A 14,463-nucleotide genomic window follows, 5' to 3' on the forward strand; every position below is an offset into this window, starting at 1 on the left:
CTGATGATTTCAAAATACTTACTTAATGGAATGACCCACAAGTCTAGGAGTTAAGACAGAGAATATGAGATCCACTTTTCCATCTGTAGATTGTTGGACAAGCTGCTTAATCTTTCCGAGCCTGGGTTTCCTCCTAATCTATAAAAAGGGAATACTTGTTCCATCTAAATTAAAGACAGTCTTAAATCAAATCAAATAATGTCTGTAGACATGTTTCAAATTATAAAGAACTATAAAGTGCACGGCGGTGGTTTGGTTCTGTTGGCAAAATAAAACGTGACCTGGATTGTGATAGATTGAGAAAGTGATTTAAACATTTAAAAAAATGTTCACTACACATCAGGCGCTAGTATCCTAAGCACTTGAATGTATTAATATTAAACCCATTTAATCCTCACAACAATTCCAGGAAGTCGGTACATTTTACAAATGAAGTTAAGTGACTTTCCCAAGGTCACACAGCTAGTGATTCAAAGCTGAAGTCTTGTCTTAACCACTGTGACACAGTGCCTGTTGTTAACCCAGGTTTCTTAAGGTCATTCGAGCTGCAGTTGACATTTATCTTTACAGGCAAATCTCAGAGATACTGTGGGTTCGGTTCCAGAACACAGAAGTAAAGCTAGCATCACAATGAAGTGAATTGCATGAATTGTTTGGTTTCCCAGTGCGTATGACAGTTATATTTACACTACGCTGTAGACGGCTAAGTGTTCAGTAGCATTATGGCTTAAAAAAACCAATGTACATACCTTAATTTAAAAATACTTATTGCCAAAAAATGCTAACCATCATCTGAGCCTGCTGAAAAAATGGCGCTGATATACTTACTCAATGCAGGATTGCCACAAACCTTAAATTTGTAAAAAATGCAATAAAGTGAAGGGCAGTAAAAAGAGGTATGTTTGTATGTATGTATGTATGTATGTGAATTTTCCCCTTTTGAAAACCTCTTATGAGAAAATGATTTGCCCTTGCCACCCCCTTTTTTTCCTAGGTTACTTTCTTGACTCTGTTGGTTTTAGTATGTTCAAGAAATGAAAACTAATAGGATGTTATCCTAAACTAGATACAGTGGTCAGCCCCCCTCCCCTTATCCGAGGTTTTGCTTTTCACGTTTCAGTTACCCGGGGTCCCTAAATATTAAATGGGAAATTCCAGAAATAATTCCTAAGTTTTCAATTGCACACCATTCTGAGTGGCGTAATGAAATCTTGAGCTGTCCCGTTTCGTCCCACCCAGGACAGGAATCATCCCTTTGTCCCCCATATCGACTCTGTATACACTACCCGCCCATTGGCCACTTACGTGGAAGCTGTCTCCATTTTAAGGTATTTTGAGAAAGAGAGACCACATTCACATAACTTTTATTACAATATATTGTTGTAATTGTTCTATTGTTAGTTGTTAACTTCTTATTGTGCCTAATTTACCAATTAAACTTTATCATAGGTATGTACGACTAGGAATAGGAAAAAACATAGTATAAATAGGGTTCAGTACTATCCGTGGTTTCAGACACCCACTGGGGGCCTTCGACTGTATTCCCCCACAGGTAAGGGGGGGACTACTATAGTCCAGGAATGAGAATTTATGCCCGCAAAATGCTGTAATTCATTTGATGATAAAATACAAATGACATAGTTTTTATGTATATATAATACATTTTACAAAATTATTATATAATATTTACTTACATATTGTATATATTCAGCATTTATATCATAAACATTTTTGTCTTTAGGTGTTCTTTAACAGTATTTCTGGGCCGGCCCGGTGGCTCAGGCAGTTGGAACTCCGTGCTCCTAACTCCGAAGGCTGTCGGTTCGATTCCCACATGGGCCAGTGGGCTCTCAACCACAAGGTTGCCGGTTCAACTTCTAGAGTCCCGCAAGGGATGGTGGGCAGCGCCCCCTGCAACTAAGATTGGACATGGCACCTTGAGCTGAGCTGCCACTGAAGTCCCCGATGGCTCAGTTGGTTGGAGCGAGTCCTCTCAATCACAGGGTTGCTGGTTTCGACTCCCACAAGGGATGGTGGGCTGCGCCCCCCTGCAACTAGCAATGGCAACTGGACCTGGAGCTGAGCTGCGCTCTCCACAACTAAGACTGAAAGGACAGCAACTTGACTTGGAAAAACGTCCTGGAAGTACACACTGAAAAAACAATATTTTTTTTTTACATTGGGGGAGCCCATGCTAATTTTATTAGATAATTATATAACCATGTCCTTGCTTTTGGACATTTAGATTGTTTTCAGTTTTTACACAATTATGAACAACACTGTAGTGAGGAGAGTCATATGTGAATCTTTGTTCACATCTGTTATTCCTTACGTTAGATTTTAGAAGTATAATTACTGTATCAGAGTATGAATATTTTAAAAACTGTCATACTTATTTCCAGAAAGAATGTATCAATTGAACATCTGATTTTAATGACTCTTCACTATATCTTTAACTCAGTGTGTGTTAGATATTTTCCCAAACATGTTTGTCAATTTTTTTAAAAGATTTTTTTTATTGGGGAAGGGGAACAGGACTTTATTGGGGGACGGTGTGTACTTCCAGGACTTTTTTCCAAGTCAAGTTGTTGTCCTTTCAATCTTAGTTGTGGAGGGTGCCGTTCAGCTTCAAGTTGTTCTTTCAGTCTTAGTTGTGGAGGGCACAGCGCAGCTCCAGGTCCAGTTGCTGTTACTAGTTGCAGGGGGCGCAGCTCACATCTCTTGCCGGAGTCGAACCGGCAACCTTGTGGTTGAGAGGACGTGCTCCAACCAACTGAGCCATCCGGGCGGCAGTTCAGCTCAAGGTGCCGTGTTCAATCTTAGTTGCAGGGGGCATCGCCCACCATCCCTTGCGGGACTCAAGGAATTGAACTGGCAACCTCGTGGTTGAGAGCCCACTGGTCCATGTGGGAATCGAACTGGCAACCTTCGGAGTTAGGAACATGGAGCTCTAACCGCCTGAGCCACTGGGCTGGCCCCATATTTATCAATTTTTAAGCAAACTATAAAACATCATTCCACTTAATTTACATTTCTTTAATTATCAGATAGTTGCACCATTTCTTCATATATTTAGTAGTTGCCTATATTTCTCCACATGGTTTTAGTGGGAGTCATGTCTTCTCTCCCCTCACGTGCATTTGGGTGTGGCTCGTCTCACATTGCTTCCATTCATAACTCTTCAACACCTGTTCAGAAAATCATTTTAAGCCATTCTCTGCAGTTTTGATAAACCACCTTCTTATGCAGTGTAAATCAGTGTTACTCCTCTCATAGCAAAAATAAAGGTTTATAAATATCTCTTGAAGTTTCTAAATGCAGCAGTGAGTGAACTTGGATGAGGCATGTTAGACCCACAAGCAGACACCTGCTTCGGGGTCAGGAAGTACAGGCACAAACAGACCCCAGCCTCTCATCTAGGCTTGTTTCAGAATAACACCTTGTCGTTGAGGTACCCAGATGGTGGGAGCTTTCTACGTGGCCTTAAGCGTCTCAAATTTCTCTCACCCTTCAGACTGCAGACTGGGTTAGAGGGCCTATTCTGGTGATTCTGAAACGAGGGAGTCAATAAAAAATCTGGCCTCTGTGGGACCTCATGTAGTTGAGGGGAGGAGAAAGCGCATGAATAAGCAACTTGTTTAGCTGTTCTCTAAACACATGCTTGCCAATTATTTAACAGCCTGCTGAATTCCTCAGATTCTTTTTCCATGTTGTGGCTGTGATCTGTAAGATTACAGAAGCTGCACTGAGGAACTGCCTTTTCCATTTTTATCAGAATGAATACCTGTCTGTGATCCGGCTTGTTAAAGGACTTTCTAGACACCCAGCGTTGATGTCTTTTCTAAGGAGTAGGTTGGCTCTCTTGCCTCAATTTCCCCATCTGGGTGTGAAATCAGTGCTTTTCTGTCAAATGTGGTAGCTTTTCATGGACTGGTGTGGGACTCAAGACTTTGAAAGTTAAAAATTGCCACATAATTATAGCATATTTGTTGAATTATATTTCATGTGAATAATAATTTGAAACTTTCTGATTTAGTACAAGTTTCTACAGGAAATTGTAAAAGGTAAAAATCCAACATTTGTGTCTTATCTCAAGGAAAGGGTTTCTTCTGGCTTCTTGTTCTCATTGTCTTACAGGGCACAATTACTTATGAGTAAAATTCTACCCAGTCTGACAGCTGTACTTGCGATTTTGAATATGGTTAAATGTAGAGGTCAGTCTACCTTGGTTCAGCTTAAGCTACAGTGATTTAACCCCGACAGGCTTTGGACTCAAGCATTTGAACCATAATGAAAAATTGCATGTTCTGATTTGGCTGCCTGCAACGAACACAGGTTGCATTTTCGGATTTTCAGGAACACTGATTTCTACTTCAAGGGGATTAAAAGTCCAGAAGCCAAATGATACTTTCATATACAGTGCAAAAGTAGTACCTGGGCTTTTTTTCTTTTTTTGGATCTCCTCTGACCTCTTTCTCAGAGTGAAGGTACCTGAGCATGTGTGTGCGTGTGCACATGCGCACACACTTGTTGGCACTAGTATTATTACCCATTTTGTTTCAAGAACATAAATTCAGATAAATTCTAGAGCCTGGGATTAAAGTGTGTGCTAGTCTTCAGGAATGTGAGCCAGTAATATTGATTAAACATCTATTATGTGAATAATGTTATTCCTGACCCAGTAAGACTGGTCTTAGGAAACTCACACTCAGGTTTAAAGGTTAGAATGTCCAAGGAGAATACTTTCCTGGTACCTGAAGAACAAATTCAAGAGATGAGTTAAGTAATAAGGGGATCCAGGAAAGAGCGTCCTTGTTAAAGCGCCAGCAGAGAAAATGCCAGTAGGGACTGTGGTGGGGATGGGAAACAAGATGATAGGAAGAGGATCTGCTGTGATGGGTCCTAAAGGGAAGTTAGAAGTAATCGGTGTCTCCAAACCCTTTGAGACTCGGGTAGTCAGCTTTGTGGAGATGGTTTGCATCATCGGTAGTTCTTCCCCTTCAGTGGTCTTAAGCATAAGCAGGGACAATCGGCACATATGTAAATGAGGTTTTCCTACCCGCACAGGCCCACCCAAAGGCAGAGATGGTTCTTTATCACATGCCACCCGCAAAACAGAGTGTAACATCACAACGAATAAAACCTCTATCAGTCTTCTGAGGATGAAAGTACCTTTGAGTGTCCCCAGTGGAGACAAGTTTTGTCCCTTCATTAGAGGTAGTCTGGGAAATGCTGGCACTTGTGTGAACGTCCCAGGAGAGTTTGAACACCTTAGTTCTCTGCTCTGTGTGATACAGTCGTCCCCCTGCTTCGGGAGCAGCTGGCGCTAGCAAAGCTGGCTGAGCGCTGACAGAGGGCTCTGCCAAGGAGATCTTTGTTGCTTTCTCTGTCATGGCTGCAGCTCACTTGGCCTGAGCTACGGATTACTACTGGATTCTGTTCAGAAGCCAGGACTTGAATTTTGAAGCCGTTTCAGAAGGTTGTGCTAGTGTTGCTTTCCGGGTCTAATTGTGCTTCTGGAAATACCAGCTGTAAAATTATATTGGAATTTACATTTAAGAAAAGCCAGATGGTAATCAAAACGCGTGGGTGTTTGGAATTAAAAGGCCTGTGCTCAGCTGCCAAGCCTTCAGATGAGTGCTTTTATGCTTTGCATCCCTGCTTTCTAGAATGGGTTGTGGAAGGAAGTTGCTTCCTTCCTGTTTCGTCACAACCCTCGTGACCTTGCCACATTCCCTGTCTTCCCTGCTCCAGCAGAATCTGATTCTTGACTTCAGTGAAACTGGGCAAGTCGCCTGAAGACTTCCTTAGTACAGGGAGCAGTCTTTTGGAAAGGATGGCAGATAGATCCCTGAACTCTTGGACTCACAAATGAGGGGCTGTACTTTCAGCAGCCCAGACGATGCCAGGGAGAGCCCAAGAATATTCTAGACTTGCTATGGCTCTTGTTGAGGATATAATCATGGAGGGCGCCAAGCTCTGGTTTCTTTCTTACTCATTCACTGCCCCCTGCCCAAACTAAAAGTTGACTGTCTAGAGTCTTTACAATATTCACCTTTTTATTTTTGCACCTTTGTTCATTGTCAGTAAGTTCTTTAATACCTCTTTGCCACAGTTTAGCTGGTTTAATTCTTTCCTGATCTGCTGTTGAAATCCAGAATTGTGGCGGGAGGGGCAGTGTTTTGCAGTCAGCTCTTAGGATCCACACCCACATTTCTTTTTGGTTGCAAGAGTCAAGATTTAACAGGGACATCAGAGATCCAGTGGTCATTCATAGATTAGGTCCTTCCAAAAGGGGCCAGGAGAGGGTGTACCTTCAAGACAGCTGGGTGAACGGATTCTTCGTTCTTCCATCACCACAGTATCTGTTACCCAGATGAAGTACAGGCCTGGCGTTAGGGGTGTGCTTAGCTCCTGGGGGGGCTGCAGGGAGACCACTGTGGCTGAGTAGAGTCAGCAAGAGGGGCAGGAGGTTAGGAGCGGAGGTCGGAGGCGGAGTAGGACGAGAATACAGAAGGCCTGGGGCGCCATGGTAGGATTTTGTATTCTGTAGGAAGTCACTGGAGATTTTTGAGCTGATACGATTTCCAATTAAAAAACTAAATTACTCTGGCTGCTGTGTGTAGAATAGATAGAGTGATAGGGGCAAGGATGGAAGAGAGAGATCATTTAGAAGGCTATTGTTGTAATCCAGGCTAGAGATGATGAGATGACAAATGAAATTATTACCCATCTCCGTGATTGGGAGACCTAATTAAGAAAACATCACTATCAAATATGTGGTGATGGAAGGAGAACTGACTCTGGGGGGTGAACACACAGTGTGAGATACAGATGATGTATTACAGAATTGTACACCTGAAATCTATGTAACTTTACTAACAATTGTCACCCCAATAAACTTTAAAAAGAAAATGTCACTAAAGCCCCTTATATAACCGATTTCACAATATTAGTCTCCAGTGTTTGTTAATTCCGTTCTTTTCCTTGGAGTTTGCGCTCAGCTCCAAGGACCAAAGGGGAGAGGTTATTAAGTAGATACCAGCATTCACAAGGGACAAGACTCGAAGTGGTACCTCAGTCAGCTGACCCCAGCAGAACTCCTTTTATTTCTTGAGGCACTGCAGTTGGCACACAGTGTTCATTCTGTTATCCCACCCACCAGAGACCTAAAAAGACTGAATCTGTGCCAAGAACTCTTGGGCGGCTCTATTCTCATTGAGGCATTCAATCTTTCTGCAGTTGCTATCTTAGACACAGTTTGAGCAGCCTCGTTTACAAAGTATCTTTTCAGCTACCTGGCCTTGCAAGCTGGAGCTCTCTGATACCCATCATGACAAGGTAGTTTCACATACCTGAGAGGGCCCTCCAAGAGAAAGAAAGGTTTTGTGGTCTTTGTTTAACATTCGAGCTTTCCCCCCACACTCTTCAGTGGTGATCTAAAGCCTTAATATGCCACCTTCATTTCAGGGTTTTGCAGTAGGGGAAAAGCATTTCATGTTTTAACTGAGTTCATTAGACTTGTTTGAGAAAGGCTGGTCCTTGGTCTGCAGGGAGCTTGACATTGTTGGCAAGGTTTCCTTCACTACAAAGGCCACCATACACAGCTTGCTAGGGCTGTGTGTGTCTTGTTGGTAGATAACACTGATGAAACCATGCTATCTTGACATAATGTCAGGATCGCCTGCCCAAAGAAAGCTGCTGGTTGCCTACTACTTCCTTGATTTCCTTTGGGAGCAGTACAATTTGGGGGGATGGGGCAGGGTGGTTCCGGAATTCTAATTGTGTGATAGGCAATAGGAAAGGTGAATCCCCAGAAACTTACAAACAGCATTTGCTTTAACAGTAGTTAATTGTATCTCCTGTGATGCTGTGCTCCTTCTTCCTTTTAAAAGTGAGGTCAGGTTACTGGGGTCACAAGTCAAACTTTGGGTGCCTTTGCAACTCGTGTACTGTATTGCCTTTGGAAATGGCCTGACTGCCCCAGCCCCAGGCCCTATGAGGGCCTGTTGTCTTCAGGAAAGCTGTTCTATTTTCAGGGAGAAATCATTATTTCCCCTCAGTTAGAATGTGCCTTTCTGCTCCTACCGTAGCTGGGGCACAGATGAGAGCCAGCGTGCCATTTATCTGGCAGCCACATGGGCCTATCCAAAAGCCCATGATAGGGAGAGGCGGTCTGCAGGAAATGCCAGTGCCAGCTGAGTGCATCTAGAGCTTGTGAGCATAAAAGACCTTACAGGTGCACCTGTATTTTCCATGTAATTATGTGGATGGTATTTTCTGGTTTTTATTTTTCCTACCCACTCATCTGTGCTGACTGAAATATCGTTTTACCCATAGTAATAGTTGGGAGCAAATTGTTTCTACAGATAAAGACATAGATATATTTCCAACCAACATGCTGCTAATTAAATTGCTTATCTATCTAAACTTGGGCCTGTGCTGCTTATATCAGATGTCCCTGGTATCTTCCTTAAGTGAGTTGCCTTGTGTTCCATGACCTTGTTTTTTTGTTCATTACAGTGTGAGTGACTGCCCCATGTGGTGTTGATGCCGGTCTGCCATGCTAGCCTGTCTCCCAGGGCCAGGTGACCTGTCCTTTCAGCTTCTTTCTCACACGCAGATGAACACTGGACTTCAGAAATGTAAGTAATCTGGATCCCAGGGAAGGATGTGATACTTTACTTTGTCCCTACACTTAGGCTACTTCAGAGGCACATCTGGGGTACATTGACCATGAACTTGGGTACCTCCAAGATATTCGTCAGTACAGACAAAAGAAAGCAAGTTGCAAAACCTTGTCAGCAATAAGAGACACTTCTGTGATCAGAGAGATGCTCTAAAATACTAGAACTTTCCAGTGTAGAGCATCTTCATTTTAATTGTTGCTGATAGTTATCTGTTGAGCAACAAAGCTATAAGGAGTTTCACTTCAAAAAAGTGTCTCAGTTTGAACCCTCATGAGGAATTGAATGAAAACGCACAGTCCAGGTTACTTACTGTATCTCTGAAACCAACTGTTTACACTGTTCTGTTGTTTTGATCTCTGCACACTCCACCATGGAAACAGACAGTTCCCTTTGGCTTTGCTGTCTGCCTTTGGAGCCAGTGAGCTCAGTTCACAGCAAGCAGAGCTTTCGCCTTCAGTTCCGAGGGATGGGGAGCTAGCTTTCTCAGTATCTCAGGGCGTGTTCCTGCTCATATACTTCCCACAAGATTGAGCTTTTCAGAACTGTTTTTCAGAGCTTTTCAGATTCCTGCCTTAGCCTGGCTGGAACTGGGGCTTTAATACTTCATACTTTCCCAGATTGCTGCCTCTGTCCTTGCACTGCATGATGTGCAAGGGAAAGACTCTGGTTCTGGTTCATTACCGTGTATAGTATCTTCAAGTGTCATAATGACCATAAATTTGGAATAGACCTTCCATTCAGAGCAAAAAGGGGAAATCAGTGAGATGTCTAGGCTTACCCTTTAACAGAAAAGGTGCCTCAGTCCCTTACCCGAGTCCTTTATGACAAGATTTGGCAAGCTTTTTCTAGAAAGGGCCAGATACATAGCAAATGTTTTTGGCTTTGCGGGCCATATGCTCTCTGTTGCTTCTACTCAGCTCTGCTGTTACAGGGCAAACGCAGCGCCGACAGTATGTAAACAGATGTGTGTGACTGTGTTCTATAAAACTTTGTAAAAACACAGCAGCTAGATTTTGTCCCGCAGGCTGTAGTTTGCCAGCCCCTGTTCTGTGAGATTATCTTCAGAAATTAAAAATGATCCAGCCTCTTGGTTTCTCTTTCTTTCTTTCTTTCTTTCTTTCTTTCTTTCTTTCTTTCTTTCTTTCTTTCTTTCTTTCTTTCTTTCTTTCTTTCTTTCTTTCTTTCTTTCTTTCTCTCTCTCTCTCTCTCTCTCTCTCTCTCTCTCTCTCTCTCTCTCTCTCTCTCTCTCTCTCTCTCTCTCTCCCTCCCTCCCTCCCTCCCTCCCTCCCTCCCTCCCTCCCTCCCTCCCTCCCTCCCTCCCTCTCTCTTCTCTCCTCCCTCCCTCCCTCCCTCCCTCCTTTTCCCTTCCTCCCTCCCTCCCTCTCTCCCTCCTTCCTTTTTCCTTTCCTTTCCTTCTTTCCTTTTTTTTTCTTTGAGAGGAGAGTAAGACTGAGAGCCTGGTTAGTTTTGGGATTTGGCCAATGACTCCAACTTCAGTAATGACAGAGCCGAAGTTGACAATCATCCTTTTGCACCGTAGGCCAGCTCTGCTGTAGTAGCTTTCCCCCTATCCTTTCTCTTCATGAATGACAACTAGGTGATAAAGCTGTATGTGCTCCCTGGCCACGCATACCTGCAGTGCTAACTGCATTGTGACTGGTTTGGGGCTTCCAGGGACACAGCTGGAGGGGGAGTATGGAAGCATACAGTTAGATGACAAAGAAAAATTCAGTGTCTTCTAGATTCCTTAACTCACTCTGACAGCTTTACCCAGAGATGTGATCTCAATGGACGAGCCATTTGGGAGGAAAGGCAAATTGTCAGCTTTATCTTGGGTGCTGACTTTGGATCTCCACTTCTCCCCAAGCAGCCCCTAAGTAGCCTCTGCCCACCACTGCCCCAATCTATATTCGAGAATTGAGATATCCTTCGGTCCTGGTTGCAGGCTCACCTTTCCATTTGGGGGACTGTATTTGCATCTCTTGTTATTGTCCTTTACTAAATTCATACCTTTGCAGAAGAGAAATCCTATTGGTGTTTTTAAACTTGTTTGCTTTCTTCTTTCCTCTCCCAAAATGTATACGAAAAATCCTATCACGTGACTTACAGCTGTTAAACATTTACAGTTAAGGTGAGACGGAGCATAAACCGTATCCGTTGGGAACCAGCAGCTAAAGACTGCTCAGAGCCCAAATCTGTCAGCTATACAGACCTTAAAACCAGTTTCCCAGCTTTGCAATTCAGCCTTTCCTTACCCCCCCGCATCCTCAGTAGGGTCTTACAGCTTGCTAGAAACACAGAGCTTGGTATCTGGTGGGGTGGGGATGGCGTATAGAAGTTTATAGCTTGCTGTGCTTTATATTGTAAGACTCAGCAGCTCAAGGCACGCGCGATGGATCAGGGACATGTGGCTTCTTGGCCCAGCACTGTAGGTCACCATGCTAATCCCTTTTCCCCAGGCTCGAGCCGCCATATGTATAGAATCACAGGATTGATCCTTTCTAGCTCCACATTTTCTCTTCTCCCTTCCTTTTCCATATGTGTAGAGGGATGTAATGCATTTGCTGTCCTAGATATATAATTTGCTATAGAGCAGGCTAGATTAAAGAACTTCTTGGCTTGGGGTAGGTCTTGTACTTGGTAGAGGACCACAGTTAGGGTTAAGTGGATGCTCTCCTAGAGCTTTCCTAGATTACATGGTCCTTGCTTTTGAGAGTCCTCAGCCATTTTGGAACTCTGTGCTTGAAAATTTGTTTTCCTCTGACCCATCTTCTCCCAGTTCCCCAGAAAATGTGTTTTTGAACATTTTTTCTTCGTTAACCCCAAGCTTCTACTCCTATTTCCTTAGCTCATAGTCAGGTATATAGTAGTGGCTCAATAAATGTTTCTGAGTGAATGGCTGAAATGACCAAATATCCTTGATTCTCAAATCATCTTTTAGACCCAACTCTGACCTCTTTGTAGAGTCTTGGGGCCTAGTACAAATGTCAAAATTACAGTCTTTTACTGCTTCTTTGTATGCCTGTCTGCCCCCTACTGGAAGGGCCCAATCACTGGATAAACTCATAGAAATCAGAAATATTAGCTAACATCTGCTGAGTGTTTGCCATGTGCCAGGCACTGTATTGAATATTTTTATAAATGTTCTCATTTATTCCCCAATAATTCTGTGTGGTGGCCTCTCATCTTTCTTTTAAGGATGAGGTCCAGAGAGTTTACCACTTCCCAAAGTCCCATTCCAGTTCCGTAACTGGCCTGGAGCTCACACTGGTCAGACTGCAAAGCCTGCGGTAGCACACTGCCTGTGCCTCTGCCCCTGCTGCACGTGCTGCCGCGTCTTCTGGGCTTCCAAACAGGAGGCTGTACAGGGCGGTCTCTGTGGGGAAGCCTGGGTTCAGGGAGCTTTTCTCCCCAGTCCCTGGGATTGACAACAGTGCTTTCTGCTACATGGAATTCTCTGACTCGAGTCCAGGGGCTCGGGCTGTTGGGCTTCCTTGGTCAGATTACTTCGTCCTCTCTGTGGGCAGACGCAGCCACACCTATCTGTGAATAATAAATATTGACAGTCGTCGTTCCTGTCCAGAGCGTTTCCCGTTCACTGCATCTCTTGATCTTAGTAATTCTGTGAGTAGGACAGCAGATGTCATCCTTGTTGAGGAACGACTCAGACGAGGAATGACCAAGACTCTGCGTAGTCAGATAATAGAGCCAGTGCTGGAATTCGGATCTCTTCTTTTTTCCTAATCACAGATTTCCTCTTTACACTGTCTTACGTCTTGATTAATAACAAACACTACTGGTACCCGTTATTTAAATAAGTTGCTTACAAAGCTGTGGTACCTGTGTTAGCTGTGCACTTAGGGGAAGAGGTTACAGAAGAAAGAAAAGCTCCAGGGTGCCTGTGTGGGGACTGAGATAAGAACGTATTGAAAAAAACTTGGCTTTTTTTTAAGGGTTGGCCTTACGTGTGGTATGTGAGGTAGATAATGCTGGATTCCCAGAAGTGGCCTCTAGTCCAATTGACTCATCTCATCCTGGAGATTCTTCCTTAACAAAGACACTGTGTCCACTCTCCCCACCCTTATTTCCTTTGATTCGGATTCCTTTATTTGACTGCCCTCATCAGCGCTGTTAGCATCAATGGAGAACTAATCAGTGTCCCATTTTATACTCCTGAGTGAGGCCAAGCTCCCTCTGCCTCTGCTAGAAAAAAACCAGCCTGCGAGTTGGTACTGGCTTGGAACAAAGAACTCTGTTATTCAGCAAGCCACTGGATCCCTTTCTCTTGGCCTTTAAGGAAAAGCCCACCAGCCTGGAGGAAACCCCAGGGGCAGACCTTTACTTCCTGTCTAAACTAAAACCCAGCAGCTTCAGACTCCCATTGCTCAGCCCCACTGTTCAGTCAGGAAGTACCTATACTTTGGCAGTTACCGAGTATTTACTATGTGTCTGCTCTGGGTAAGGTACTAAGCTTGGAGTGCCACGCGATTCTGACCAGCCAGCCAGACATCTAAATACAGTGGCTGACCAGGGCAGCGTCTGATGGAATCCTGGTACGTTGAGTGTAGGGACTATCTTTCAGTGATTCCAGATTTTTGTTGTATCTTCTTGCCCTGGAGAATGTAAGAGCGGTCAGAAAATGGCCCCACTTTATGGAGACTGGAGCCCATTAAGGGACAGTGGTTTATAAAAAGCAGAACTCAGACTCTGTTCTCAGAGCTTTGACCCTCCTCACCAGCTAGTGCTACCCAGTGGGTGGGGAAGCATTCTGGGCCTCTGCCTCCCTCTCCTTCCTACCCTCAGTTGTCACCATCATATTCATCCTTTTAAGACCTTCTCCAAACCAGTCATCTTACTGACGTTTCATTTATAGGTTGAGCACCTATTTCTGTACTCAGTAAATAAAGCAGACCCTTAAATATGTCGGCATGCCTACAAAGTTCAAGGCATTGTGCCAGTATTTGAAAGCACAAAACTTTTACTATCTGTATCCTTTTTGCTAAGTTCTACCTTGTTTGAGCATGGGCCCAAATCTCTCTGCCACTCCTAAACTAGAGCTTGCTTTTCCTGCTTGCAAGAGCAGCAGTTTCTAACTAGTTGTTGCCAGCTAACCAGCAATGTCACCAAAGGACGGCAGCTGTGCCCGCTTCCTTCCAGCACAATCAGTAGCCGACTTCTGTTCTAGTGGGTGCCCAATGACGTGGCTCTGAATGGGGTCTCCTTGCGCCAAGCCAGCTGAAGCCACAAACTAGGCATTTAGTCCGCTGCTTCGTTTTTGGTCTGTATGGCTGCCTTCTGCAAGGGGAGGAAGGAGGGAGGGAGTCAGCTAGCTGAGCCTCGACTCCCAGCCAAGCCCCTTTCCTTCTGCCTTGGGCAGTCTGTGTACTTACTCACTCAGCAAGCCTTTATTAAGCACCTTCTGTGTATACTCGGGAGATCCTCTCTGAGAGAGAAGAATAACAGAGCAGAGACCTCTTGCAGGAGCCTGGCGTCCTTAAAGAGCTCTTGTTCTCAGAACCTTTTCCCCTTTGACTGGAAGCTTGACATCCGCTGGAGCCCCCTAATGGGAGGCCACTGGAGATGGGAACAAAGGGACTGTTAACAGTAATGAGGCACATTGAGTGGATGTTTCCGCAGCCTCCAAAGGAAGGCAGGTTTTTCCTCTTTCATTTTGGAAAGTGACAGCTGACAAGGGCCAATACAGACTATTTTTGGCTCTTGGGACTTAAAGATTCTCTGAATCCTTTCTTCTCAAATTCCCTCCCTGCTGCCT

At 44.1% G+C, this 14,463-nt stretch overlaps 1 protein-coding gene across 7 annotated transcripts in view; it reads left to right on the top strand.

Moving 5' to 3' along the window:
- The window catches only part of FAM222B (family with sequence similarity 222 member B), a 53,464-nt gene that overhangs the window by 35,036 nt on the left and 3,965 nt on the right, over nucleotides 1–14,463 (top strand). For all 7 annotated transcript variants that reach the window (XM_081028114.1, XM_081028117.1, XM_081028118.1 and 4 more), the window contains exon 2: nucleotides 8,524–8,645. In XM_081028114.1, the coding sequence (XP_080884240.1) occupies nucleotides 8,564–8,645 (82 nt within the window). In that variant the 5' untranslated portion in view covers nucleotides 8,524–8,563. The remainder of the gene's footprint in view (nucleotides 1–8,523; nucleotides 8,646–14,463) is intronic.

This window comes from Rhinolophus hipposideros (genome assembly GCF_964194185.1).
Source record: "Rhinolophus hipposideros genome assembly, chromosome: 20".
Lineage (NCBI taxonomy): Eukaryota > Metazoa > Chordata > Mammalia > Chiroptera > Rhinolophidae > Rhinolophus > Rhinolophus hipposideros.